A 26,468-nucleotide genomic window follows, 5' to 3' on the forward strand; every position below is an offset into this window, starting at 1 on the left:
CCTCCTCACACTTGCAAGAACCATGTAAGTGTCTACACTAGAGGTAACTTACATATAGCGTCCTATGGCACCCCAGGTCCCTGTCAGCTCTTTATATAGCTTCCAGCTGACTTTTCAGAAAAAGAACTAAATAAACTCATGGAGGATAGGTCCATCAATGGCTATAAGCCAGGATGGGTAGGAACAGGGTCCCTGGCCTGTTTGTCAGAGGCTGGAGACGAAGAATCACTTGATGATGACCTGTTCTGTTCATTCCATCTGGGGGATCTGGCATTGGCCACTGTCGGAAGACAGGACTGGCCTAGATGGACCTTTGGCGTGACCCAGTATGACCAATCTTATGTTCTCTTGCTGGAGCTGCTCATCAGGGCGCAGCTGCTTGCTTTCACCTCTGCTTGCACCAGTTTAACCTACTGGGATTTACACCATGCAAAACATTATGTGCACAATAGGCCTCTATGAGGGTTTCTTCCCCAATCAATTCCCTGCCAGCCCTTCTACCCCACCCCGTCCCTGTTTAAATATTTCCCTTGCAAAGCTCCCTGCCCATCCCTCGGGCCTACTCGTCTCACCCTTAGAGAGATCATAGAACAGTAGAACTGGAAGGGATCACAAGAGGTCACCGAGTCCAGTCCCCTGCCCTTTCCAGAGGATTAAGCACCATCAAGACCAATGTTTCTCAATCGGTACGAGTATCCTTGGGGTTACACTGAGGTTTTCCAGGCGGTATCCACTCATCTAGATATTTGCCTAGTTTTACAATGGGCTACATAAAAACACTAGTAAAGTCAGTACAATCTAAAACCGCAGTGTCCAATACGTTCACCACTCACCACATGTGGCAAGCAGGACAACACAGTGTGGTGATTCCGGCTCTGGAGCTCCACGTGGCTCTTAGAGCCTTTAAATGTGGCTCCTCCCAGAGCTGCATCCAAGTGTCACCTGCCCACTCTTGCATGCGCCCCCAACCCTGGTGGGACAAGTGTGCGGTGGCTCTACCCACTCCTCCAGCCCCAGTGGCTCCTCCTGCCTCAGTGGCTGCTCCAGCCCCAGCAGTCCCGGCGGCTCCTCCAGCCCTGATTGCTCCTCCTGCCCTGGGTGCTTCTCTGGCCCTGATGGCCCCAGCTGATCTGGCAGCTCTGGCTCCAACCACTCCTTCAGCTCTGGCAGCCCCAGCCTCTCCAGCAGCTGCAGCTCTGGCTGCCCCAGCCTCTCCTCCAGCCCAACAGCTCCTCTGTCCCCAGCCACTCCTCCAGGCCCAGCAGAGGGCTGGGGGAGCCTGGCTGTGCAGAAGTGGGGGGCATTTATTTAAAGGGGGGGTGGGGGAGCCTGGCTCTGGGGGAAGGGGAGTGGGAGGCCATTTATTTAGCACGGGTGGGGGCTGCGGCAAATATAGAAGGACAACAACCACAAGTGTGGTATCTTTTGATTCCTACTGGACACCATTGATCTAAAAGTTAACTCAGTTAACTTGTTTCTACTGCTTCATATGCCTTACACTGAAATGTAAGTACAATATTTCTATTTCAGTTCATTTATTTGATAAATAGATGGTAGAAAGTCAGCAAATTTTCAGTAGCAGTCAGCTGTGATTTTTTTCCTCATGTTTTTGTAAGTGGTTTTGAAGTGAGGTGTAACTTGGTGGAATGCAAAACAAATCTGACTCCTCAAAGGGTACAGTAATCTGGAAGGGTTGAATGGCACTTGTGTCATGACCTCAGATGACCTTAAGACCACGTTTCTCTTCTGGTGGTACACATACCCCGAGGGGCACATGAGAGAAGTCTGGGAGTACTTATACTTTTTTTTAAAAAGGGTACTTTACAGAAAAGTAAAAGGTTGAGAAACACTGATCTAGACAATCCCTGATAGATGTCTGTCTAACCTGCTCTTACATATCTCCAGTGATGGAGAGTACCCAACCTCCCTAGACTATTTATTCCAGTGTTTAACAGCCCTGATAGGGAAGAAGTTTTTCCTAATGTCCAACCTGAACCTCCCTTGCTGCAGTTTAAGCCCATTGCTTCTTTTCCTGTTTTCAGAGGCCAAGGAGAACAATTTTTCTCCCTCCTCCTTGTAACAGCCTTTTAGGTACTTCTCAGTCTTCTCTTTTCTAAAGTAAACACGCCCAAGTCTTTCAGTCTTGCCTCACAGCTCATGTTCTCTAGACCTTTTATCATTCGTGTTGCTCTTCCAACCTTCTCCAGTTTCTCCACATCTTTCTCAAAATGTGCTGCGGAGAACTGACACAATACTCCAGCTGAGGCCTACTCAGCACACAGTAGAATGGAAGACTGACTTCTCGTGTCTTGCTCACAACACTCTGGTTAACGTGTCCCAGAATCACGTCTGCTTGTTTTGCAACGTCACACTGTTGACACCTACTTGTGGTCCACTGTGACCCCAGATCCCTTTCTGCAGTACAGTAGTCCCCCGAGTTATGCAAGGGTTGCGTTCCTGCACACCCTCGCATAACTCAAATTTTGCGTAAGTCCATGGGGAGGGAAGCTGGGAACCAGGCAGCAGCCTGACTCCCAACTTCCTTGGGCTTCCAGGAGCCACGTACAGCTTCTCCCTGACTCCCCCAGCTGGGGAAGCTGGGGAAAAGCCATGCCACCGTGGCTGTCTGCCTGCCCGTGTCCCCTAGCTGGGGGAGCTAGGTGGGCAGACACGCAACAGCACAGTTTCTCCCAGCTGGGAGAAACCAACCATGCTGCTGCAGCTCTCTGCCCATCCGGCTCCCCCCAGTTTCTCCCCAGCTGGGGGAGCCCAGTGGGCAGGCAGCTGGTGCTGTGGGGCTTCTCTCCTGCTTCCCCAGCTATGGCCGTGGGGGGCTGGAGTGCTTTTGACTTGCACTTAAGTTGCATAAATGTGAGTTCGGTGCAAATCGAAATTGTGCATGCTAGGGGATTAATGTACCCTTCCAGGCCAGTGGTGTCCCAGTGTGTGTGTGAGGGAGGGCTCCCCCTAAGGGGAGTATTTTGCACTTGTCTTTATAAAACTTCGTCCTGTCTGCCTCGGGCCATCTCTCCAGTTTGTTCAGGTCGTTTTCAATGGCGATGTTTCCTAAGTCCCAGCCTTGGGGTAGAAGTGGGGCCTCAGCCCCTCTAAGGGCATCACCCAGGACTCTTCCTCTCCCCCAGGCAGAGCTCAGCAGCACTGCACCAGCTCACTGCTCCCCACTGAGAACCACCGCCAGCCCCACACCCGCCGTCCCCTCTGGCTGAAGGCGGCGCGAGCTCCCCCCGGGGCTCCCACGTGCAGCCGCGCCCCTCCGCAGGCTTCACCGGCGCGGCCAGCTCCGCAGTAGCCACGCCTCCTTCTGGCTGCTCCGAGGCAGCTAGGCCACGCCCAGGAGGAATAGACCCCCCCGCCCCTTGGGTGGCTGGCGCGGGGGCAAGTCACGGCGGCCGTAAAGTGCTGAAGTGTCGTGAGAGTGGCGGGTTTTTTCGCTTGCCTTGTGCCTCAGCCGGCGGACGCGGGGCGGCCGATGGGGTCGGTCTGTGTGGAGGAGCTCCTGGGGGAGCTCCAGCTCTTCGGTTTGGGCTACGAAGAGGAGGAGGTGCTCGAAAAACGTGAGGGGGGGTGTCTGCACGCGCGGTGCGGGGGAGGCGGGCCGGCCGGCCGTGGAGCCCGAGGGAGAGATGGGGATGGAGGGGCTCGTGGGGCTGTGTCCTGGGGGTTGCGAGGGATGCGGATAACGCGCGGGGGGGCCGGAAGTGGGGGTGAAGTCCCTGCGGTTTGGGGATTGCGGCGGGTCTGGGAGGGGTAAGTGACGAGCGGTTTTCTCTTTGCACGCTGCTTCCTTCTGTGCCTCCTGTCACCTGTTGCTCCAGTGCATGGGTATAACTGGGGGGTGCGAGTGCTTGGGGGCTGGATGCTGTTAGTAGCAAGCGCCCCAAAGCTGCGTTGCGTTGTCGCAGAGGCCGTGAGGGGGGCAAAGGGCCTTTTTGTGAAGTCTGAAAACACAGAACAACTGTGGTTTGACTCCCTATTTTCTGTAGTGCTCAACAACTGTTGTGGTGTCTGCCTGTTGAAGCAAGAGACGGACAGCTGCAAATTCATTAGTGACTCAACTCTGTCAAACACCTCTTCTCTTGCAGTGGTTGAACTCTGCATGACGCACAGATTGTCACAGAGTGACTTGGCTAATGAGTTAGTTGCCTTCACTGCGGCTAAGGAAGGTGGGTCGCTGCTCACTGTAGAGATCCTGAATGTCTTTGAACATGAGGTAAGGATAACATTTACTAAACAACTAATAGAGAGTTGGAAGGAGGTGTAGAGTCTGGGGGAAAAAGTCATAGTTTTTTTTTAAGAACCTACGTCTGGCACATTCTAACCAGCAAAATCCAATGTTTTGTTGTAGATGAGGCAAGTTGTATTCTACTGTATAACCAGTGGGTCAACTTGAAATCTAGCTGAGTGTTAACATGACATGTGCCTGTAGAAACAGCTTAAATACAACTTGACTTGTGTATGGTGTGGTTTTAGAAATGGGAGTTATTCCTCAGGGGATGAGATTTACCACAACCAAAATAACACACCCATTATGTCAAACTCATTTCAAAGTAAAGTTTGCATCATGTAGACAATAGCAAAGTGATTTTGAAACAACCGCTGTTATTTTGATATAACTTGACCATGTAAAGACTCCCTCTGACATTTCATCTCCCTGGTCTTCAGTCTCTCCCTCCGTAAAATGGGAATGATGCTTATTACCCACGCTTGGATTGATTGGCTAACATCTGTGAAGATCTTTAATGATGTGAAGTTCTATGTTGGGGGCAGCAACTTTTCTGATGCGGAGTGCCAAAATTTGACTCTTTGACTTCTGTGTATGGTCTGAATGCCATTGTTAGCTCTTAAATTCACTACAGGCTGCATTTCCCTAATCTGGCATGCTTGAGACCTGACAGATCACAAACAAGAGAATTTGTTGGACAGTGGAAGGTGGACAGCCCAGGCTTCCAAAGGCTCCCACTGGGTTCCACCCAGTCCCTGTTTCCCCACCCCATCCACTGGTAGAGGGCATGCAGGAGCTCTGGCTCCCAGCCACGGTAGCTTCCTAGTCCCTGCCATGGGACAGGCGGGGGCTCTGGGTCCCAGCCTCTCACCAGCTGCTGCTGCGGGGTAGGCAGGGGCCCCGGTACCTGTCCCCACAATAGCCTTGCAGCCCCCACAGCTGTAGAGCAGGCGGGGGCTCTGGCTCATAACCCCCTCTGGTGCTTCTGCACCTGCCCACTACTCTTTCATCTGGTTGCATCCCTATTCCTGCCCAATGAGGAATTTGCCGGACGAGGGATGTTGCGTGCTTTGAGAGGTGCAACCTGTATTAGTCGTATTTTCAACAGTTTCATTAATAAACAAATGGAAATGCAACACTTTACCATTTAGATGGTGTTTGGTAGCATTAGCTGGCCTTTTGTTAGTCGACAGGCAGCAAGGCTTTCAACAAGCTCCCAACTGCATGGGGGGAGGAGTGGGGACTGAGCTCCCACCTCGCATGCTGCTGAAACTCTGCAGGCATGCCTCTCTTGGCGCCTGTGCTGACGGTTGCTGACCCCTGTTCTGTGTGTTCAGATGATATGTACATCTTTAAATAGTCCCGGGCTTTCATTCCTCAGGTACTCAACAGAAAGGTTAATAAGGCTCGTCAAAAAAAGGACAACAGATACTCCGGAATCAAGGATATCCACACCATTCAGGGGCTGTATCCTTCTCTTCTGTTTGTTTAATATCAGGACTTCTAACTGAAAATCAAAATAAGCCCTCTTTAGCTGACTTTCTTGTTTCAGTCTGTACTCTGGCGTGACTAAATAGCATAGTTTACAACAGCAATGGGCAACCTAAGCTAATGAGTGGGGCACATCCTCTTCCATATTGTTGGGCCGTAAGATTCACATAACCAAGACGGTCTTCTGGGATAGGAGGGTAGTTTTTCTAACTGTGCTTGTATATGTAGAATATGCAGAAGGCCTATTGAACCATAGCAGTGCTTTGATTGGCTGCAGAGTGTGTGCATAGCTCTCACAATCATTGTTGTATGCGATCAGCATTCACCTTAATTCACGTATCCTTGCTTTATGTGCATGCCACTTTAGTGATACCATCAGGAAAAAACTTATGCAGTTGGAAAGCAGTGGAATCTGGCAACCCTGCAAGTGGGCAGGTGTAAACAAAACGTCTCATGGGCCACACACACAACCCCGATGGGCTGGAGGTTGTCCACCACTGGCTTACAAGGAATTAATTACATGTACACCGTTGCTCAAGAGAGAAGGGATGGTAAGGATGCTAGCCTGAAACTCTGGAGTCTGGTTATGATACCTGCTATGCTGCTGCTGCTGTTCTTTGTGACCTTAGACAAGTCACTTAGTTTCTCTGTGCCTCATTTCCCTATCAATAAATTGAGGACAATAGCACTGCCCTACCTTGCGGGGGTATGTCACAGTAAAGATTGTGAAAGCTTCAGGTGCTATTATGATAGAAACCATATAAGTCCCTAAGATAGTGAGTCAACTTTTTCTAGTAAGGATTTTTAATTTTAACATTCTACTAGCATTTGATGAAAGACAAATAGCAATTTACAATGTACCTTCAGTGTAATTTAAAATAATTGTTGTAATGCTGGGACAAAAACTATGCAGACAATGTCAGTTGGCAGTCTCCTGTGGCTGTTATGGCAGAATGGGATTTTGAGGAGGCGTTTCCATGCATAAAAGGAGGATGGGAGAAGTCTGTTAATTCTGACGTTGAAAAATGTATTATTTTAGTGTGATGTTTCTTGTCAGTATCTTAAGTTGCCTTTACAATTGCAAACTTTCCAGATACCCCGGGCACTCTAAAAAGAGTTCCTACTGGAAACAATCAAGAATGAATTTTTAGTGCTTGGCAAAATCTGGTGATCCTTTTTTACAAGAAGGGTAATGGCCCTCTAACAATGGGCTTTACATCTGTCTTTGCTTTTTTAAAGCACTTTTTGAAATTTTTTGGGCTAGATTCTCCCTTGCACTTGTGTAAATGGCTGCATATGTGTAGGGCAAAATACTTCCAAGACAGAACAATGTGATTTTTGCAAATGACTGAGTAAGGTATTGGGCAGCAAATAGTCAAGAACTGTATTTCAGTAGGCACTACTCTGTTGTCTTCCATGACTGGTGTTTGTTAGCATTGATGTAGAGGATGAAGAGGAGAACCTCCTTGATGCCTACACGACACCATCAAAAGTAAGTGTCTAGTGTCTGTTTCGCTTCAAAAAAGAAAGCCCCCTCAGTCTCCTCTGAGACGTTAGCAGCTGGACGGAATTTTAAGGCTTCAGGGCATATGTAAAAATGTTACTGTTTGTTTGCTATTTCATCTGTCTCAACACAGATGTACTTTCTTATCTGGTGCATGCATGGTTTTCTTTGTTGGGATGTGATTAAATATTATTTCCTTTTCATCAGGATAAGTGCGGGGAGATAGATCTTGTGGGAGGGCTGGATAGTTTTCATGTTTCAAGGCTGTTTTTGAGGAATAAGGCCCCAATCCTGGAATGACATTTCTACTGCTTTGAACTAGGTGTGGGTGGAGGGGTCCATCTGTGCAAATGTTTTAGGATTGGGACTTGTATTAGTTTAAAAGTGATAGGCCTGATTTTTCATTGACGTACTAATCTGGTTTGGCAGCATTGTACACCCATTTTACGTTTGCTGAGTATTGCTCTAAATTAATACACATTACAAAAGAGAATAGGCCTCTCGTGTGTCTCCCAAGAAATACTAACTGAATGAGGATGCACATGTGTAAACTTTAAATTGAATTTTTAAATAGGGCAGTCTTTTCTGGACTATCTCCCCTTTCTGTATTGTAGGGCTCTCAGAAACGAAACATAACAACACCGGAGACTCCACGGTCTAAAAGGACTTTATCTACATGTAGCCCCTACCTGCTTTTCTCTCCAAACAGCTTCTCACCAAGGTATGGTACTATTGGTCTGCCAGCTGAGATGGGTCTTTTTGCAGCTCCCTGCCGCCTCTTCACACTAACCTTGAATGTGGTTTAAATTGTGGGTGAATCTAGATGTTAAAGCCTCAAGATGTTTTAAACTAGAAATTAAATTTCTTGTATAAGAAGGGGAATATCAAGCAGGATTAGGTAATTGGTATTACCTCTGTATAGCATCATTACTGGATCATAGCACACAGTTCAGGTGTCCACATTCAAAAAAAGGTATGGAAATATTGGGAAGGGTTTTAAAAAAAAAAAAAAAAAAAAAAAAAAAAGGCACAATAATTATTTGAGGTCTAGAAAACATACCTTAAAGGGAAGAACTGAAGGTCAGTCTTTTTCTTTTGGCCAAGACTCTTGGTCACAGACTTTAAGTAAGTGTATGGGGAAGAGATTTTAAGTATAGAAAATAGCTCTTTAAATTAGCAAGAAAAGAATGATGTTCACTTGTTGAAAACTAAAGCTAGAAAATAGCAGAAATTTTCAACAGTGAGTGTAAGCAATTGTGGCGACAATTTAGCTATGGATGGGGTGGATTCTCCTCCATTCCTTGAAACCCTTAAATCAAAAGTAGGTTGTTTTTTTTTGTGTGTGACAGGTATGCTGTAGTTCAAACAGCACATATGCATTTGATATAAAAATTATTGGATGAACTTCTCCAGCTGGTACTAGCAGGAAGTCAGGGTCTTTGGACCTTAATAATCTATTAATCTTTCAAACTCCTGTCTTCTCAATCCTATTGATAGTCACGTAGATTATTAATAATTATGTGGTAGCATTTAGAGGCTCTACTTGAGGTTGGGGTCCTCTTGTGATCGGCACTCTACAGACATAGTAAGAGAATCTGTGCCCCGCAGAATTAGTTAGAAATTACAGGTGATGGCTGAGAGAGTGAGAGCGAGAGAGAAACAAGAAAAATCACCTTCCCAAGCTCACAAAGTAGCTAATCTGATGACACGCAGACAAAGAGTAAGTCAGAGAGCAGATCTCTGCTTTAACCTTGTATATGGTCCCCATCCCTAGTATAAAAGTAATTCACAGCTCCCCTGTGGGGTAAGACAGTGCTGTTATCCCCTGTTTAATGGTGGGTAGCTTTAAAGTACATGTTTTTGTTGTTAAACTCAGGGTCACACATGGAATCTGTTGTGGGGCAGGAATTGATCCATGTTTCCCAAGTCTTAGGCTAGTGCGCTACCCACTAAACAATCATTCCTCTGAAGTATCTGTCTGTCAGATGCTACCTGGTCATAGATGTCTCCTCTTTCCCCTCCCATAGACAGCAAACAGGCTAGAGACAAAAAGCTACCACTAATGGATTTGTGTGAGCAGAAACTACTGACAGTTAGACTGCTGCTAACTGAGAGACCCACAGGGTACAGTGGGAAAGACTTCTACAAGCGAGTGGCCCAGAACAGCTTCTGGTAGACAGCTTTTTCTCCTGATACTTGCACATGCCTGTGAATAGTAGGAAAGGCACAGATGAAAAGATAACCTTGCTGCCGGTGCTTCAATCCCAAAGCCATTGAAAAGCCTGCTGTGTTATGGTTGGTTTGTGCTGAGTCGTCTTCGTAATCATTAATAATGCCATCACCGGGTTAAATCCCAGCTTGGATTCTTGCCTGCTTAAAACTCCCCCTGCAGTTTTATGGATATGCAAGATTCTTCTTGCTCGAAATCAGTGGTTCCCACCTTTTCAGTAGCATGGCACAGTTCATTGAGACAAACCATTCCATGGCACACCCGCTTTTTCTGGCTGAATTGAATGCTCATAAATGCAGAGCCAGGGCAGCGGGGAGGGGTACTGATGACCTTACACCAGCTGGGGCTCAAGCAGCAAGGCTGCCTGAATCCCAGCTGTTGTGGGGTCATGAATTTCCCTCAGGCAGCTGCTTTGCAAAACCTCTGTGAGGGTAAATTGACCAACCCCCTGCCAGCTGGGATTCAGGCAGCCTTCCTGCTTGAACCCACATCTGGCGCCAGATCATCTAAGTGTGCAGTGAAATTTCATCAGTTTCTCCCCCTCACCTAACCCCCCGCCCCACTCCCTTGGCTCTGCAAAGAGCTGGTAGAGGGGAAATGGATGAAACTTCCATGACGCACTTAGACAGTTCTTGCAGCAGACTGGTTGAAAACTCACTGCTCTAAACCATGGGGTAGTATTGTTGTACCGTGTTAAACAGCTGCCGCATTCTGCCCCAGAGGTGACTGCCTTTCCATGGCAGAAGTAATAGTTTCTAACAACAAATCCAAGTTACAGAAGACTTGGTCTAACTTGTCCTGGGTTTGTTGCTTTCATATTGGCTGAGATCAACTTACTTTGCACAGTTCCTTTTTTTTCCCCTCTTCATACAGTGCTACTCCCTCTCAGAAGTATGGCTCCAGAGGCAACCGAGGTGAGGTGGTAACCTCATTTGGCTCTGTGCAGGACAACTCCTGGAGTGGAAGAGGAGGCCATGGATCAAGCGTGAAGCTCTTTGGTCCTCCAGAACAGTCACTCACCAAGAGTTACAAATTCATGTTCCAAAAGTTTCGTGACATCCGTGAAGGTACTTAAAAATCTAGTGTTTTCTTTATAAGAGCCCCTAGTGAATCACGGCATCTTACGCTTTGGCTGTTTTATGTTCTAGTGAACATTGTGAAGGCTGCCGTGAGCATGTAAGACCCGTGTCCAGTTCCCTCTCCTGGCTCCCAGTCAGCTTCCAATGCCAGTTTGAGGCCTGGTAGGTCCTAATTTTCAAAGTAATGAATGGATCAACTCCCCCAGCTACAACAAAAAAGCAAATTTTGGTCTATGAACCACTGTGACGGCTGTGCTCCTCTGGAACAATACAGACCAAAAAGCTCAGAATGAAGCATGCTGGACTAGATTAACTTTCTGTGAGCCCCTATGGGGACAGTGGAACATGGCAAAAGGAGGTCAGGGCCCAGCCAGGGCAGCAATGGGGCATGACACAGCAGGGGCAGCCCTGTTCCTCCCAGTGTGAGGGCACTGTTCACAAACCTCCAGTTGGCAGATGCACACTGCTCTACCCAGGCCTGTGCTGCCAGTGTCACCCTTCCCTGTGGGCTTGGGCCCATGCAGTTCTGCACAGCTCCAGCACCCTTGGACCCCACTGCACAGAAAAATGCTTGGTGCTCTGAACACCACCACCCTTGTCCAGCAACCCTGGACAAGAAGACCTGACCAGGTGGCTGAGAGGAGTCAGAGCTAGAAGGAGAAGTGATCAGGGCATTCGAGAGAAGCCAACTGCACCAGGCACAGTGCAAGCGGAGCCAGCTGAAACAGGGGCCCTTTTGAGTGTTGGCCTGGAACCAGTGTACACCTGGTACAGGAAACCTGTCGGAACTGGGGATAGTGTGTTTTTTAGATGAGCGGCTCCAGACGTAAAGCAAACCTCTAGAGGAGGTCAGGCATGTGTAGGCCCTGACTATAATTTAGAAAATACTGCAAAACTTTCTACCATAGAAATAACATGCACAAATCTGACACCTCTTTGTAACCAATAACACCAAATGAGAAAATCCGAACAAAGCACACACAGTTGAGACTTTGAAAAGGCAGCAGTGCCAGAGACTCCACAAAGTCTGCTAGGAACTTCACATTTGTCTTTGATTTTGTGTGTTTGGAAGGTGCTGAAGGGGGACATGATAGAGGTATATAAACTTATGACAGGTGTGGAGAGGGTGAATAAGGAGAAGTTATTTACTTGTGTCCATAATACAAGAACTAGAGGACACCAAATGCAACTAATGGGTAGCAGGTTTAAAGCTAATAAAAGAAAGTTCTTCTTCACTCAGCGCGTAGTTAACCTGTGGAACTCCTTGCCAGAGGAGACTGTGAAGGGTAGGACTATAACCGAATTTAAGAAAGAGCTAGGTAAATTCAAGGGGGTTAGGTCCATAACAGGCTATTAGCCAAGGGAGGAATGGTGTCCCTGGCCTATTGTCGGAGGCTGGAGATGGATGACAGGAGACAAATCTCTTGTGTTCATTGTCTTCAGTCTACCCCCTCTGGGGCACCTGGCGCTGGTCACTGTTGGCAGACAGGCCACTGGGCTGGATGGACCTTGGGTCTGACCCAGTATGGCCGTTCTTATGCTTTGATACTACGCTGGTGGGCAGCAACATAAACCCTAGGATTAACTGAAAATCAGGTCTTGTGTTTGGAGGTCCTGGCCATCTACAGCTACCACTGAGTTCAGGGTGTGGGAATTAAGCATTGTTGAAAGTCAGGCCAATAATTTGATGGACAGGGAGACATTGGGGTTGCTCCTATAAATAGGAATGCCCATACTGGTTCAGGCCAGGGCAGCAAGGTCAATACTGGCGCTTTCTGTGGACATTTCAAGAAACTTGGTGGTCAGCCTATGAAATAACCTGCCCATAGAGGAGATTGGAAGTTGGCTCAAGCTTTGAAGCAAGCAGATTTATTTTCCTACTGCCTTTTCTCCTCTTCCTGCGCCCCCTCCCGACAGATTCTGCCCCAGCCCTCTTTAATGGACCTGTGGATAATCTTATCCACATACAGGGGATCCTTGTTATAAGTCCAGGGTACGTTCCTAAATAATTCAACTTATAATGAAATGACTTATAAAGAGGAATTAATATCTATAAGGAATAAGGTAATTAGCGTGAGATATGTTCCCCCCTTTAACCCAGCATGCAGCCTCCCCCGGCCTCCAGCTGCCTTTGCTGGGCAGTGTGGCTGCTTCACTCTCTGCCACCTGACTGCACTCCAAACAGTACGGTACCTGTACAGGTTGTACCTCTTATTTGGCACCCTTGGGACCTGACCAGAGCTGGGCAAGAGAATTTTCCAAAAGAGGGAAAGTCATTTTCCCTCAGTGCCCCCCCCAGTTGGCTCCTGACTGATCACTCGTTCTGGCAGCCAGGTCCCAGCTTCTGGCTGCTCCTGGGTCCTATCACCATGGCTGCCTGCCACCCACAGATTCAGGCAGCCTGCTGCAGTTCACAGCCGGCTTCCCACAGCTTCTTTTCAGGCCCCTCTGACTCCCTGCAGCTCCCTGCCCACACCCTTGACTTTCTGTGGTTCCCCCCCCACCCCCACCAACTTTTCCCGGCTCCTCTGCTGGCCCCCTCCGGCTCTCTGCAGCTCCCTGCTGGACTGCTGGCGTGCTGCAGCTCCTCCATTGGTCCCTCCCACCGACACCCCACGGCTCCCTGCCAGTCTCCTGCTGCTTCCCACCCGGCTGCCCGCAGCTCCTTTTGCATTCCTGGGTTCCTGTAGCTCCCTGCTAGTCCCCTGTGACTTCAGAGCTTGCTTTCAGGGCGCCCACACTTCAATGTCTGCTTCTCAGCCACTACACAGCTCAGCTACGTTGCTAGCTTTTGGTCCCTTGCCCCCCCAAACAATGTAAGTGCGGGTCAGTGCAATGTACAATGAATTTACCTTCCTCAGACGACGTATGTGTGAAACAACTTATAGTAAGGCAACTATATGTAAATGCTGAATCGTACTGAATTCTTGATACCATCTTATAGCTGTACATCACACACCTAACTGCATTTTACATGTATGTGAGCAGCAAAGGAAAATTTTCCTCATTAGTCTTAAATTTGTTGCCTTAAGCTTCATTGACTACCCTTTACTTTTGTCATGATGAGATCATTAGGAGCACCCCCATTAAAATTTTTCTGTTCTGCTCACTGTGTTCAAATGGAAATGGTTTGTTTGCCTTTCCTGATCTCAGGAAGTCAACATCCATTGCTATAGCCTTTACCTTGCTAGTTAAGTACTTTTTTCTGCTCTAGAGGTAGCATCAGACATTGGTGACCACTGGGGTACCTGGAAATAGGGGAGTTAACAAAATTCCATAAGGCATGGGACTTGAAGCCCTTCTCTGCCATGAGCTTCTTGTGTGATCTTAGGTAATTAATTTATTTTCCCTGTGCCTTGGTTCCCCATTTATAAAATGGGGCCAGCAGCATGGGATAATCTGAGGATGAACAAGTTAAAAATTTTGTGAGGCACTTAGGTTCTCTGGTGAGTGTCTAGATAAATATCTTGGATCCTGAAAGAGAAACTGTTTTGAATTAGTTCCTGGCTTCGGTTTGTCTCCTTGTCTCTGCAGAAATATTAAATGTTCTTACGCATTTTATGATTTTAGTATTGTTCTGGAAGATAGAAGAACTTGGGGATGCACTGAAGAAACACTACAAGATTGAGGAGTTCACTTCTTTGTTAGTCCCTTCTCAGGTAACCACTGCAGCTCAGGAGCTTTTTCATAAGTGTGTATGTTTACAAGTCTCTTCTGTCTTTGATGTCTGTCATTACATTGCACTGTCAGTTAATTTTTTTTCCCCATTAAATGTTACAAGATATATAGAAGTAGCATCTTTGAGATCTTTGTGTTGTGTAAGTTACTCTTCTTCCTTATTCTCAAGGAAACTTATAAGAACAGAGGACTTGCCAGACTGGATCAGACCAGAGGTCTGTGTAGCTTGATATCCCCTCTCTAACATTGGCCAAAACCACCTGCTTCAGAGGAAGGTATAAGAATCATCAAAGAGGAAAATGATGGAATTACTCCTAGAGGTGACCTTCCACCCGCCTATTGTTCAGGCACTGGAATATATCTTGAGGCAGGAGGGCTTAAAATCTTTCTAAACTTCTTGTCTTATTAAGAGTGGATGTTTAATGTTATCCATCTACATCTGGCATAAGTAGATTCCAACCCTTATGCATAAGAAAAACCAACAGCCAGAAAGTCAGCAGTATGTTGGAACTGTGTGAGGGAACAGATCCAGAAGACCATCTGGAGCGTGTAATGACGTTTGTAGGACATCGGGAGCAGCATGGTAGAGTTGCATAAACTTAACAGTGAGACAGTCGAGAAGGGTTCCAGCTGAGAAGACATATGGTTCAGTGTTAGGGTGCTGCGCTGGGACTTAGAGACCTGAATTCAGTTCCTTGCTCTGCTAACAGACTTTGGAAAGTCACTCGCTTCATCTTTTCCATGATGTAATTCTCCATTTGTGCAATGAAATAATACTGCTTGCTTTACCACACCAGGGTGTAGTGAGAATAAATATCTTGTGAGCTACTCAGATACCATAGTATTGAAATACATTTAGGTACGTTTACTTGAGATTCAACTGTGACCATGTACCAACTTGCTTAGTTTGCATTGCTATCTCCGTAAGCCAAGTTAGCTCACAAAAATGGGCCTAATTTGCAAACTATGGTAAAAATTTGTTTCTGCAAAGAGTTGCATCCACAGCTGATTCATTGAGAGAGTGCTATATTTCTTCCCCTGGAAGTCCATTGTTAGGATTGTTTATTGCAGGTTGAAAATTGGGCCTGAAAACCAATTGCTTTTGGATTCAGCTTTGTTTTTAAGGAAAGATCAATACCCTGGAAATTTGTGGAGCTTCTGAGACTGCTGTTTTGGATGGATGCTGAATTTGTGAAGTAGGATCACTTTGGCTAAGGTCACTCCATGCTTTCTGTTTGGTAGGAGCCAGTCACTGTGCTGGGACAGATTGGGTGTGACAGCAATGGAAAGCTGAATGCCAAGTCAGTCATTCTAGAAGGGGACCGGGAACATTCTTCAGGAGGTCAAGTTCCTGTGGATGTATCAGAACTAAAAGAATACTCCCTCTTTCCAGGACAGGTGAGGTGTTGGATAAGACACATTACAGGAGGCAGAAAGGGCTGGGAAATCTGTCCATTACTTTAAGATGCAGGAATACTATAAGGTAGTTTTCTAGGTTTGTGACATGCATTCTAGGTGAGGAGGGGTAGAATTGTCAAAGGAATCTAACAAGTTTCAATGGACTTTGAATATCACTTCATCTCTGTGACTCAGTTTGCCCATTTATAAAATGGGGATGAGGCTTGGTTTGTTTTTAAAGCAGTTTGAGATCTGGATATGAAAAACAGTAGTAGTATTATTACTACTTTGGAGATAGACAGAAATATAATAAAACTGTAGAGTATGCAGCTTGGCTAATACTCCATTTTAGACAAGTCATGACCCCTTTCTGTGCTTTAGTTTCCCCTACCGTAAAATAGGGCTAATGATACTGACCTCTTTAGTAAAGGGCTTTTGCAATCTACTGAGAAGAGGGGAAGGAAAAAAAACAAGAAACAAAAATCACTAAATAAAAGCTAGCTGTTACTGATAGCTTAGCTCTTTCCTGAGTCTATACATTCCGTCACTCTGGTCTGACAGGTTTGTTCTCTTTAACTGTTTTCCAGGTTGTGGTGATGGAGGGTATTAACAGTACGGGTGGAAAACTGGTTGCATCTAAGCTGTATGAGGTGCGTAAATACAACTAAGCACAAATCCTTTTCTTTTGCTGTGTCTTTGTGCTGTCAATGAAACACTAGGAGCAGGTACAATTTCAGAGCTGATTCTAATAGGCCAATGATCTCCACCCTTCCCCGCCCCATAGTGCTGATGTTCCTTGAAATCTACGTATAAAAATACAAGCAATCAAACATTACTTTCTTAGCAAGCATCCATCTACCTGTTTGTACTCATGAAACTGAAGTGTTTACACTAATCTTTTATTCCATGACTTAGACATCTTGCAAAGGCCTCTTGAGTAAGTGCTTCTCTCTGTGGTGACCTTGACTTTGTCTGAGGCTGTCCGAGTGCCTCTTTGGGCATGTATGACTTTAGGGTGGCTGCTGCAGCAATGTCAGATCTATCAGTAATGCATGAGGCTGCCTCCTCTTCCCTCCTCACCCCTCCCAATATTTCTTAATTTCACCCAGTTCCTGTAGGCATTAGATTTATAGAGCTTCATGCACACCACAGGTGGTTGGAGTCATTTGCCCTGTGGTCTTATGCTTCATGGTACCACAGAGGCATGTGGTAGCCACCCAGGAATGTACTTCTCCATGTCAGTTGATCAAGTTAGACTTTTTCCTCACTCTTACAGAGGCTGTTATAGTGCAGGGATGGAGTAAATGTTTTTCATGCCCAAATCCTGCTGTGGTTTTATATTGCTATTAATTTGTCCATTTGCAATTTTCCCTACACTTGCAATGATTTTCAAGTATCCTTTCTTTTTAGGGGGTGCCCCTTCCTTTCTACCAACTTACAGGGCAGACTGAAGGTGAGTTCTATCATTTATAGATTTTCCTTCCTCCCCACTGCCCCAGTTTAGAAAATCAAGGTTAGGTTCGCATACTGGTCTTGTAGAGGTTTAGACAGATAGACACTCAATAGTGCAAACTGCAGCTAGTACAGTTTCTCAGATCTGGTGTACATGTAACTGTTTTAAAAGCTTCATTGCATACTCTTTACTGGACGTAGTTTGCCATTTTTATTAATAGGTCCGCTGTGGGATTGTTCCTGGATTAGAGCCCAGGGATCTATTGTTAAAGTAATCTCCTGTGTTTTGACTTTGCATTGAGAAGGTCACAAAAAGTTGAACTAATTTTGGGGGCTGGCTCCAACTTAAAAAATTTCCTGTTGTTAAAAATGTTAAAGATGCAGATGTGTATTTCGTCAGTTTTCCATCTGTCAGAAGGGCGATCAGGAAAGGAACCAGAGGAAAAATGATCACGTGCTGAGTGTTGACTTCTCAAGTCTTTCTGTCTCAGGCATTCTCAACCTCCTTTGAATCACACCCCACCTTAATGCTGCCTTTCCATTTGGAGGGCCTCACACTACAAAATGTCCCCAACTCTTAAGCACACTAATACTCATTCAGGTTTGTCCCAGTCTCTCCTCTGCCGGATAGACGGGCAGCTGAGCCAGCCCAGATAGGTGGTGCCACATCTTCCCTCCTGCACCACAACATCTGAGAGCAAGATCTTAGACCACACAGCACCAAGCAAGGGGAAATGGAAATCCCTTACTTGTATGTTGGCAGGATAGAGGGTGTCCTACGGGCAAAGAGGAAGCTTAGAAACTCAGGCTGAAATTGTTGCAAAACATTTTAGATCTGGAGCAGCAGATGGTGTTGATTGCTTGTGGGCCCTACACAACTTCTGACAGCATCACCTATGACCCCATGTTGGATCTGATTGATGTTATCAACAAAGACAAGCCTGATGTCTGCATCCTGGTAAGAGAGAGGATTCCTTCCTCTTGGATTACTTGGGAGATGAGTTGCATGTTTTGATTTGCATCCTGCACTGAGTTCTGTGCATTTGGACTCCAACATTCAGGGCTTCTTGTCCATTAACTTCGGTGGGATTCCATGCAGTGTCTTTCCCGTATGGAGTTCCTTGCAGGACTAGAGCTGCAGCCCCAACAAGGAATCTCCTGAGGAACAGCTTTTGCCCTGGTAAATTATTCTGAAATATTTCTTATGTTTACGTAGGACTGGTTCCCCTCGATCTCAACTGTTATACTTACTATATCTGGTGGTAAAATACATTTTGATTTCTCAATCTTCAGCATATTTTATGATTGCCATAGTACTTATAAAAGCTCTAGTCATGGACCTAGGCCCCCAACTGCAGAATGTGCTTAACAAATACAGAATGAAAGATGGTCCCCGCACTAGAGAACTCAAACTCTAAATAGAAGACAAGAGAAAACAGGGATATAGGCAGACAGGAGAGTGCAAGGAAACTGAGACCATATAGGGCAGCATGCTAGGCTGTGGTCCCAGCACACGAGCAGCAGCCTAACTGTTGTCATTTTTTTGTAGGCATCACAGAACAGGAGTCTGGAGGAGGGTTTTGAAGGAGGATAATGAGGCAGCTTCGTCGGTGTTTTGGGGGAGCTCCCCTCAGTGTGAGGGGCAGCCTGGGAGAAAGCACAAAGGTGGTTAACTCTAAGCATGTGAATAGTGCCGCTGAAGGCAATGGTATCGGTCAGATGCTTAGAGCATCTTAGAGCTTTAGAATGCAAGGACTGTACACATATGCAGGAGACACAGTCACTGTTTTATTGTTCCTAGCTCACTGATGTCTGGATTGCAGTTGTGGCCATCGTCCATAATTAAGATTTTAAAGCATGAATCTTCTAGCTGTACCAACATGACATAACTGTTAAGCACTAGAGAAGAAGATTCCTATATCTAATTAAAATTGCAGATGGGAATTAAGAGGCAGGCTGGAATTACTCAAAACTGGAGTTTGTCCAGGATGCTGGGGTTAATGCTCTTATGGGATATTTAATGAATATGGCTTTTTTTAATTTCCCATTTTTATGCAATAGCTTTATAACTAAATGATATAATGTTACTGAAAACTGTTTCCCGTCAAAAATACTAGGCTTAAAAAAAAGATGTAAAAACTCAGCTGTGATTAATTAGGCTACAATCCAAAAGCAAGATGACCATTTTTGGTTGAAGCTTATTGCTCTACATGGTCTTACAAAGACCGTACTACCTGAATGCTTTTTTTAAATCTCCTAGTGAAGTTTTGAATTCCTTGATATAAAAGCCAACCTTGCTGTAATGTGTACAACTTCTTGGTTGATGAGAAATAGTCCTAAAGTTAGTACATGCCTTTCTCGGTGCCTAATCCATAAAGAATGTGAACCTGTCTCTAGCTGAGCTATAATAAGCTCCCATCCTCTTTGGGTTGGGCCTGGAGGCAGATCTTCTAATCAGTGAAATATATATGTTCTTGAAATGGAAGTTCATTCCATGGTGCTGTGAGGCTTACAAAAGTTCACAATCTAGGGCTTCTCGTGCTGACGTGTCCAGAGGAAATCTGTGGCCTACTGTGAATTGGGCACACGGGGTGTGGGGGACAGAACCCAGGTCAGTAGATTACATTAAGATTTCTAGTGACTTCAGCAAAGGGCAGGAAGCCAGGGACTCTTTCTGCCACTATCTTGTTCTGTGGCCTTGGGGAAAGTCTATATCTCAGGTTTCCCCATCTGAGATGGCAACAACTGAGTAATTTGCAGGAGTGAGTGTTAAGTGCACAGTGGTATTAAGAGGAAGCTCTTGTATTGTAGTTGACCCTAGAGCCCCAGCTGAGCTTGGTCTCTTACGCCAGGTATTGCACAGGTAAACAGTGAGATGATCCCTGCTCTGAATAAGCAAGACAAAAAAAGGAAGTTTTAACAGGCAGAGAGTGGGAAATGGCCTGTCTACACTTCACAGCTTCAGAGCTGGGAATAGAAGAGGGCTTTCCTGACTTCTGTTCTGACTTCTGATGAGTACTCTATCCATTAGCCCATGTTACCTCTTGTAGTGTTACAGCTACAGTGTCTTGGATGGGATCTGGATAACTATTAACTTGAGCAATGCATCTTGCTATGACCTTTTGGTTTTCTTTAAATTGAAAGCTAAACAATACTAACTGTGACCTGAAGAGCTTTTAGATGATGGGCCCAACAAGGGATAGGGTTTAAAATGCAGCCCGCTAGAGGTCCTAATACGACTTCAAAACTAAGCGTGTTCCCAGAAGAAACCGCTTTAGTAACATTTTATGTCAGATAATCTCATTTTATGTATTTAAAAAAATGCACAAACCAGATATGAAACCCAGTTTCTGTATGTAACTACATAAAACATATTCATAGCCTCACCATCCCTGTGAGAGTGGCCAACAAATGAAAGCACTTATTAAATTCCTTTGAGTCAGTGATTTACCTTTCTATTCAGAAAAGGTGAAAGGCACCTTGAAACACGGCAATCTGTGGACTAAACTGATTTTTATCTGGACACGGTAGAATGTTTTGGAGTGCTTTACAAATGAGGCAAGAAACATAATTCCTATTTTCTTCTTTGAGAGGTGTGTCTGCTGGTGCTCCACCTCTGCTCTGGGTGCTGTCCCGAAGCCTTCGATTGGAGAGTTGTCCAGCAGCCTCATGCAGGCCATGCGTGCCTGATGCCATTGCCGCATGCTGTAGCAGTTGGAATCACACATGCACAGCCCGTGCCCTCCAGTTCTTTTCTCAACCACCCCCAGCCTGAGACGGAGCTCCACAGTCCTCTGCAAACGAACAAAGGAGTTAGTTAGAATAGCCTTATAGTTAGTGTTTTACCTTAGAGTAGCAGAGTTTGTTACTATTTTAAAAAACATTTTTTTTTCTTCAGTTAAAATGCTGGGCTTACCTAGCTTTAAGCGTTGCTCTAGTTGTAGAGATGCTATGCCTGTGTCTGATGGACATGCTCAAGGTGCCCACTGTTCGGGGGAATCCCACGTACCCCAAGAATGCCCCCTTTAGTCTAAACACAAGGCCAGGGCCAGAAGAGACAGCAACTGAAGACTAAAACTTATCCTGATGGAAAAGTCTCTTAGACTCTCTTCAGACCTGGACAAGCAACTGACGCTGGCTTCTTCCCATCCTTGCTCACCGAAGCCTAAAGCAGCCCTGAAAAAGAGGAGCTCCCTGGTGCATGGGGCCTCTTGTATCGGTAAATACGATGTCCCTGGTATCTGAGGCACCAGCCACTTAGCACGAAAATCAGGTACCCATCATGTCAGTACTGAGCAAAAAGGCACGAGACAATCCAAGCCGCCCCCAGCACCATCTGCACACCAGAAACCTCTGGCCCCAGTGACGCCGACTATAGCCACACCACCATGCCCCGTCATCTCGGCATCAACAATGAATCTACTTTCCACCCTGTCCCTGGGACAAGTGCCAATGTGATTAGTGACACCTTGTAATGGTGCTGCATTTGCCATCAACACTGATGATTTTCAATATACCCAGTGATTTGGCAGTTTTCTCTTTGCCTTGATCTCCGCTCTTCGGCACCAGCATTTCTCTATGTCACTTGGCACCGAACCTTGTACGCCCGGCACCATCCCACTCTTCAAATGATGACATCCACGTGGTCTTTTCTCCACGCTGCAGTTCTCCACCTTCTAAATGCTCCCCAGAGCCATGGTCATTATCAAGGGCAGCACACCAGTACAATATACTGTCTTGATATAGACACCCCTGGTTGCTACCACCAGCGCTCTGCTCCCTACAGTGGCCATACTGGAGTCCAGGGAGATCCAACAAACCGCTCAAACCACTATTGTAGCCCAAAAAGGTGCTGTATTTCATCCCCATGGCATGATACTTCATCTACTATAGGGAAGATGGTTCACCTCAGTCATCTAGAGATAGGACCTGACCTGACAGAAGAGATGCCTCCAGGTATGTCACTTCCCACTAATTCCTCTTCATCACCAGATGAGATGATTATTCCACTACATCCAACTACTATGGAGGAGGTATCACACTTTCAAGACCTATTCTGCAGGGTTGCAGCAGAGCTGAAAATAGCACTGCAGGAGGTCTCAGAACCTCAGCATGATCGAGCCCACTATTCCTGATCCTGCAAAAACAGTATGGCAGACACTGGTGACTGTACCACCAACCTGTAAGAGAGTGGATAGAAAATATTATGTTCCCCCAAAAGGATCTGAGTATTCATGCATCCATCACGGAATTTGCTCATGATTTGAGGCAGCTCATCAAAGGAACAGGATGTCACATTTCTGCTCGACTCCCATGGAAAAGGACAGAAAAAGATTTGTTTGGCAGAAAAGTGTATTTCTCCACAATGCTTCAATTTTAGGGTATTGAATTATTCAGTAGTCTTGGCAAAGTATGGTCATAAGAACTATGTGAAGCTCCTGGACTTCGTAGAGGATATTCTTGAGGTGAAGAGACCACAATTCAAAGCAATCATGGGAAGGGGCAAACTGTTGCCTGCGCAAATCTTCAGGAAGCACTGGATGCTGCTGATACCGCGGCATGCTCTGCGGCCACTGCAGTAGTTATGCACAGAGCATCCTGGTTCTCCTCCACAGGTTTTGCAAGAGCGAGCCAGTCCACCTTCTGAGGACCTTCCCTTCGATGGGAACAAATCGTTTGCAGCCAAAGCAAATGAGGTCCTTTACACAAGGAAGGATTCCAGAAACATGCTGTGCTCTTTAGGAATCCACGCTCCAGTCACCAGACGGAGACAATACCACTACCAGCTGCATTAGTGGCCATAGCATCCCCAGTGCACACAGAGGAATTTTGATAATCCCAACCAATCGAGACAAGGACAAAGGCAGCCATGCTCTAGCTCACTATGCTCAGAAGCAGTAAAGTTGCAGAACTTCCTCATCCAACACAGTACTCAAATCAAAGCAGCTTACATACCCAGAGCGCGCAACACCATGGCAGGCACTTTGAGCAGATGTTTTCTTCAACACCACGGTTGGGAGGTAAACACCCACATCATACAGAGCATCTTTCACCTCTGGGGACAACATAGCATAGACCTTTTTGCAACCCTTCGCAACAAGAAGTGCCCCCCCACCCTTTTTTCTTTTCCTGGGCCATGGATCTGGGAGATGCGTTCAACATCCCATGGACAAACGCACTCTATTACACTTTCCACTCCTTTCCAGGATGATTCGGAAGGTTCAAACAGACAAGGCAACAATGATTCTCCTTGCACCAGTGTGGTCACGACAATCCTGGTACCCTTTTCTTCCCTCCATGTCCAAGCATGCCCCAATCCACCTCCCCACATCATTATACAACGAGCACATCACCTACAACCAGACCCACCGAGACTTCCGCTCCCAGCTTGGTGCCTCGACGGCTCACTGATGCAGAATTAAATTGTTCTGTCGAGGTCCAGCATGTGCTTCTCCACAGTTTAAAAAAAAAAAAAAAACAAAAACCTCTACCAGATCTCCATACCCCCACAAGTGGAAGAAATTTGTTGCATGGTGCACTGCTAAAAATATAAATCCCATAGTTGCACCAATCAACACAGTGTTTGACTATTTACTTACCTTGAAACAGGCAGTCCAATCAACATTCACCTTGCAGCAAGAAAACTGCATCAGAAAACTGAATTTGGATCAGTCTCCCAACATCTCATCACCATACGTTTCCTAAGGGGTGGACGTGCACTCCTGGCACATACTAGATACTTCACTCGGATATGCAACTGGGGCCTTTCACCTTGAGATCTCGGTCTTGTCCTTCGTGCTCTGATGAAAGCCCCCTTTGAACCCATCTCTTCTTCTTCCTTAACTCACCTTTCCATGTAGACTTTTTATAGCAAGCATCCCCCCCCCCCCCCCGCGCGCACACATACACTATATATAAAATATAGTGACAGAGCAAATCTTTTCAGAAGAACAGCAAGATTGTTCATCCCATTGGCTAATCAATGCAAAGGACTGCCTTTACTCTGAACAAAGACTAAGTGGATTGTTAATTGTATAAAGCTAGCTTGTGAAAGCAAAGGAATTCAGCCCCCTTGTCCCATGACAGCAAGCTCTACCAGGGCTATATCAGCATCCAAAGCCTTCCTACATCATATCCTCTTGTTAGAAATTTGTAAAGCTGCCTCCTGGGCATCATGCCACATGTTCACAAACCATTATGCTCTTGTGCATGGCTCTAAAGCAGATACGCTGGGGCGGGGGCAGAGCAGTTCTGTACTCGGCCATCAGACGCTCTGAAGTCCCTACCACCGAAATGTTACTGCTCTTTAGGCACTGGAGGTAGCAGGGACATCTCTCAAAGATAAGGGAAGATTATTCACCTGGTGCAGTAACTGGAGCTCTTTGAGATGAGTGTCCCTGTGGGTGTTCTACCACCTGTGCCCCTCCCCTCTGCTTCAGAGGCTGCAGACTCCACAGTAGAGAAGGAAGTGCAGGACGTGGGCCCCATGTGCAGATGCAACTGCCATGGTGCGTGGTAGTGGCGCCGCACATGTACGGCCCGTTCTACACTGCTGGACAAAGTCTCTGATCAAAGGCACCAGGAGGGCACCCAGAGCAGAGGTGACGCAGCCACAGGGACATTCATCTCGAAGTGAGTAACCTTCCCTTACAAATGGGGAAACTGAGGCATAGATAGAGGAAAGTGACTTGCCTAACATCTCTCAGCAGGCCAGTAGCAGAGCTGGGAATAGAACACGGGTCACCTGCGTTCTAGCCCAGTACACTGCTCACTATTCCATATTATATACTTAGCTTCCGGGGGGGTGCTGGGGGGAAACGACAGATGGACTGAAACACAGGGGGGCAAAGTGACTTGGTTGTTCTAAGCACACTTCTGCCCAACAGACCTGACTCCCAGTCCCCATCTATCATCCACTAAGTTATGTTCCCTCCTTAACTCAGGGATCCTGGTTCTCCTCCCTCTGTTATTGTCCATTTGGCCACATATCTTCCTTAAGCCAGGAGCTAAATCGCAAGAGTCTTCTCTCCTGGTCTGTGTTCTAGTCTACAGGAAACTTTTTCCATTTGAGTCTTGTATGTTATCTGTGTTTAATGCCCCCTGGGTCATAGTTCAGGGCTGGAGCACCAGTCAGTGAGTAGGTGGGATGCATCTTTCTCTCTTTAAACTCCTTTAACTTCTTATTTTCTTGTTCCAGTTTGGTCCTTTTCTCGATGCTAAACATGAGCAAGTAGAGGTAAGTTGCCCCCCAAGGGAGATAAGAATTCACAAGTGTTTCCGCCCTGCATTATAGTAAATACCATGCGCTTATGTCTGGCAGTTACTATGGGGGAGGTCCTTGGAAAGCTCTCTTACCCCTCACTGCATGTCCCTTCAGATTGATGACACAGCAAAGGCAATGCTGACTCAACAATAATGGAGGGCTTTTCCTTGAGGAGGCCAAAGAATTTAGATGTGTTGTCAGAAGTATTCACTGCCCATTAGAATCCTTAAACTGCCCAGCAAACTAAGTATACCAGGCGTCTGTCTTGGGTGCATCTTTGTTTCCCTTGGATGCTATCCCCATGTTACCAAATGAAACCAGGATTTATTAATGTCATGGGGAGTCCTTTAAAGGATGACCTTCAAACTTTGGCATTGCCCCATTGTGCCTAGGTGGTGGGAGGATGCTATCAGTCTGTTCTGGTCTGTATGGTTGAGCTCTGCGCTTGGCATGGTTTGTGTGACTTTCCTGAGGAAAAAATAAGCGTGTGCGCTGCAAAGCAAGTTGTTCTTCCTTTGTCCATAGAACTGCCAGCTCACTAGATCATTTGAGGATATCTTTAAACATTGTCTGAAGATGATAATTGAGGGAACAAGAAGGTACGTATTAAACAGCTTTTGTGCTCTTTTGCCAGCTTTCATCCAAGAATTTGAAAGCATTGGGAAATGTGACTGAGTTGAGATTTGCCATTCCTTATGACTCCTGTATCTCTGGGAGGTGCTGAGAGACAAGATGGTTCATTTGCGTTTGCAGAGCAAGCTTAAGACAATATTGCAACACCTGACTCTCAGTTCCCAGCCTCTTCCATAGGTTACTAGAAAATGGTTCCTTTCACAATACAGAACCTAAGCCAATCTGATTCTTTAGCCTGCCTTTGAGAGAAAGGATGGCCGTGTAGTTAGGGCATTGGACTGAAACTGTGGCTCCATTTTGTTCTCTGCCAGAAACTTGCTGTTTGGTGTCTGGCAAGTCACTTTGACCTGTTCTATACTAAAAAGTTAGGACAACTCAACTAAATCACTTGGGGTCTGACTACTGCAGTCTTGAGCAGTTAAGTCAAACTCCTGGTGTTAACAGGACTAAGTGAATGGGAAATTTTTCTCTCAGCCTACCTACTAACTGTTGGGGAG

At 46.1% G+C, this 26,468-nt stretch overlaps 1 protein-coding gene across 5 annotated transcripts in view; it reads left to right on the forward strand.

Annotated features, from left to right (window-relative positions):
• Positions 1 to 3,377: 3,377 nt before the first annotated feature.
• POLA2 (DNA polymerase alpha 2, accessory subunit) overlaps positions 3,378 to 26,468 on the forward strand; it is a 43,515-nt gene continuing 20,424 nt past the window's right edge. For 2 of the 5 annotated variants that reach the window (XR_012647016.1, XM_075005730.1), the window contains exons 1-13: positions 3,378 to 3,575; positions 4,104 to 4,231; positions 5,625 to 5,710; positions 7,169 to 7,226; positions 7,853 to 7,959; positions 10,315 to 10,535; positions 14,118 to 14,206; positions 15,468 to 15,623; positions 16,211 to 16,273; positions 17,034 to 17,076; positions 17,909 to 18,033; positions 25,273 to 25,311; positions 25,864 to 25,937. Coding sequence is in view for 4 of the 5 variants with exons in the window: in XM_075005730.1 (XP_074861831.1) it covers positions 3,491 to 3,575; positions 4,104 to 4,231; positions 5,625 to 5,710; positions 7,169 to 7,226; positions 7,853 to 7,959; positions 10,315 to 10,535; positions 14,118 to 14,206; positions 15,468 to 15,623; positions 16,211 to 16,273; positions 17,034 to 17,076; positions 17,909 to 18,033; positions 25,273 to 25,311; positions 25,864 to 25,937 (1,274 nt within the window). In the remaining variant the exon portion in view is untranslated. The remainder of the gene's footprint in view (positions 3,576 to 4,103; positions 4,232 to 5,624; positions 5,711 to 7,168; positions 7,227 to 7,852; positions 7,960 to 10,314; positions 10,536 to 14,117; positions 14,207 to 15,467; positions 15,624 to 16,210; positions 16,274 to 17,033; positions 17,077 to 17,908; positions 18,034 to 25,272; positions 25,312 to 25,863; positions 25,938 to 26,468) is intronic. The other 3 variants (XM_075005731.1, XM_075005732.1, XM_075005733.1) reach the window with 3 other exon arrangements.

This window comes from Carettochelys insculpta, chromosome 11, assembly GCF_033958435.1.
Source record: "Carettochelys insculpta isolate YL-2023 chromosome 11, ASM3395843v1, whole genome shotgun sequence".
In the NCBI taxonomy this organism is placed as follows: domain Eukaryota; kingdom Metazoa; phylum Chordata; order Testudines; family Carettochelyidae; genus Carettochelys; species Carettochelys insculpta.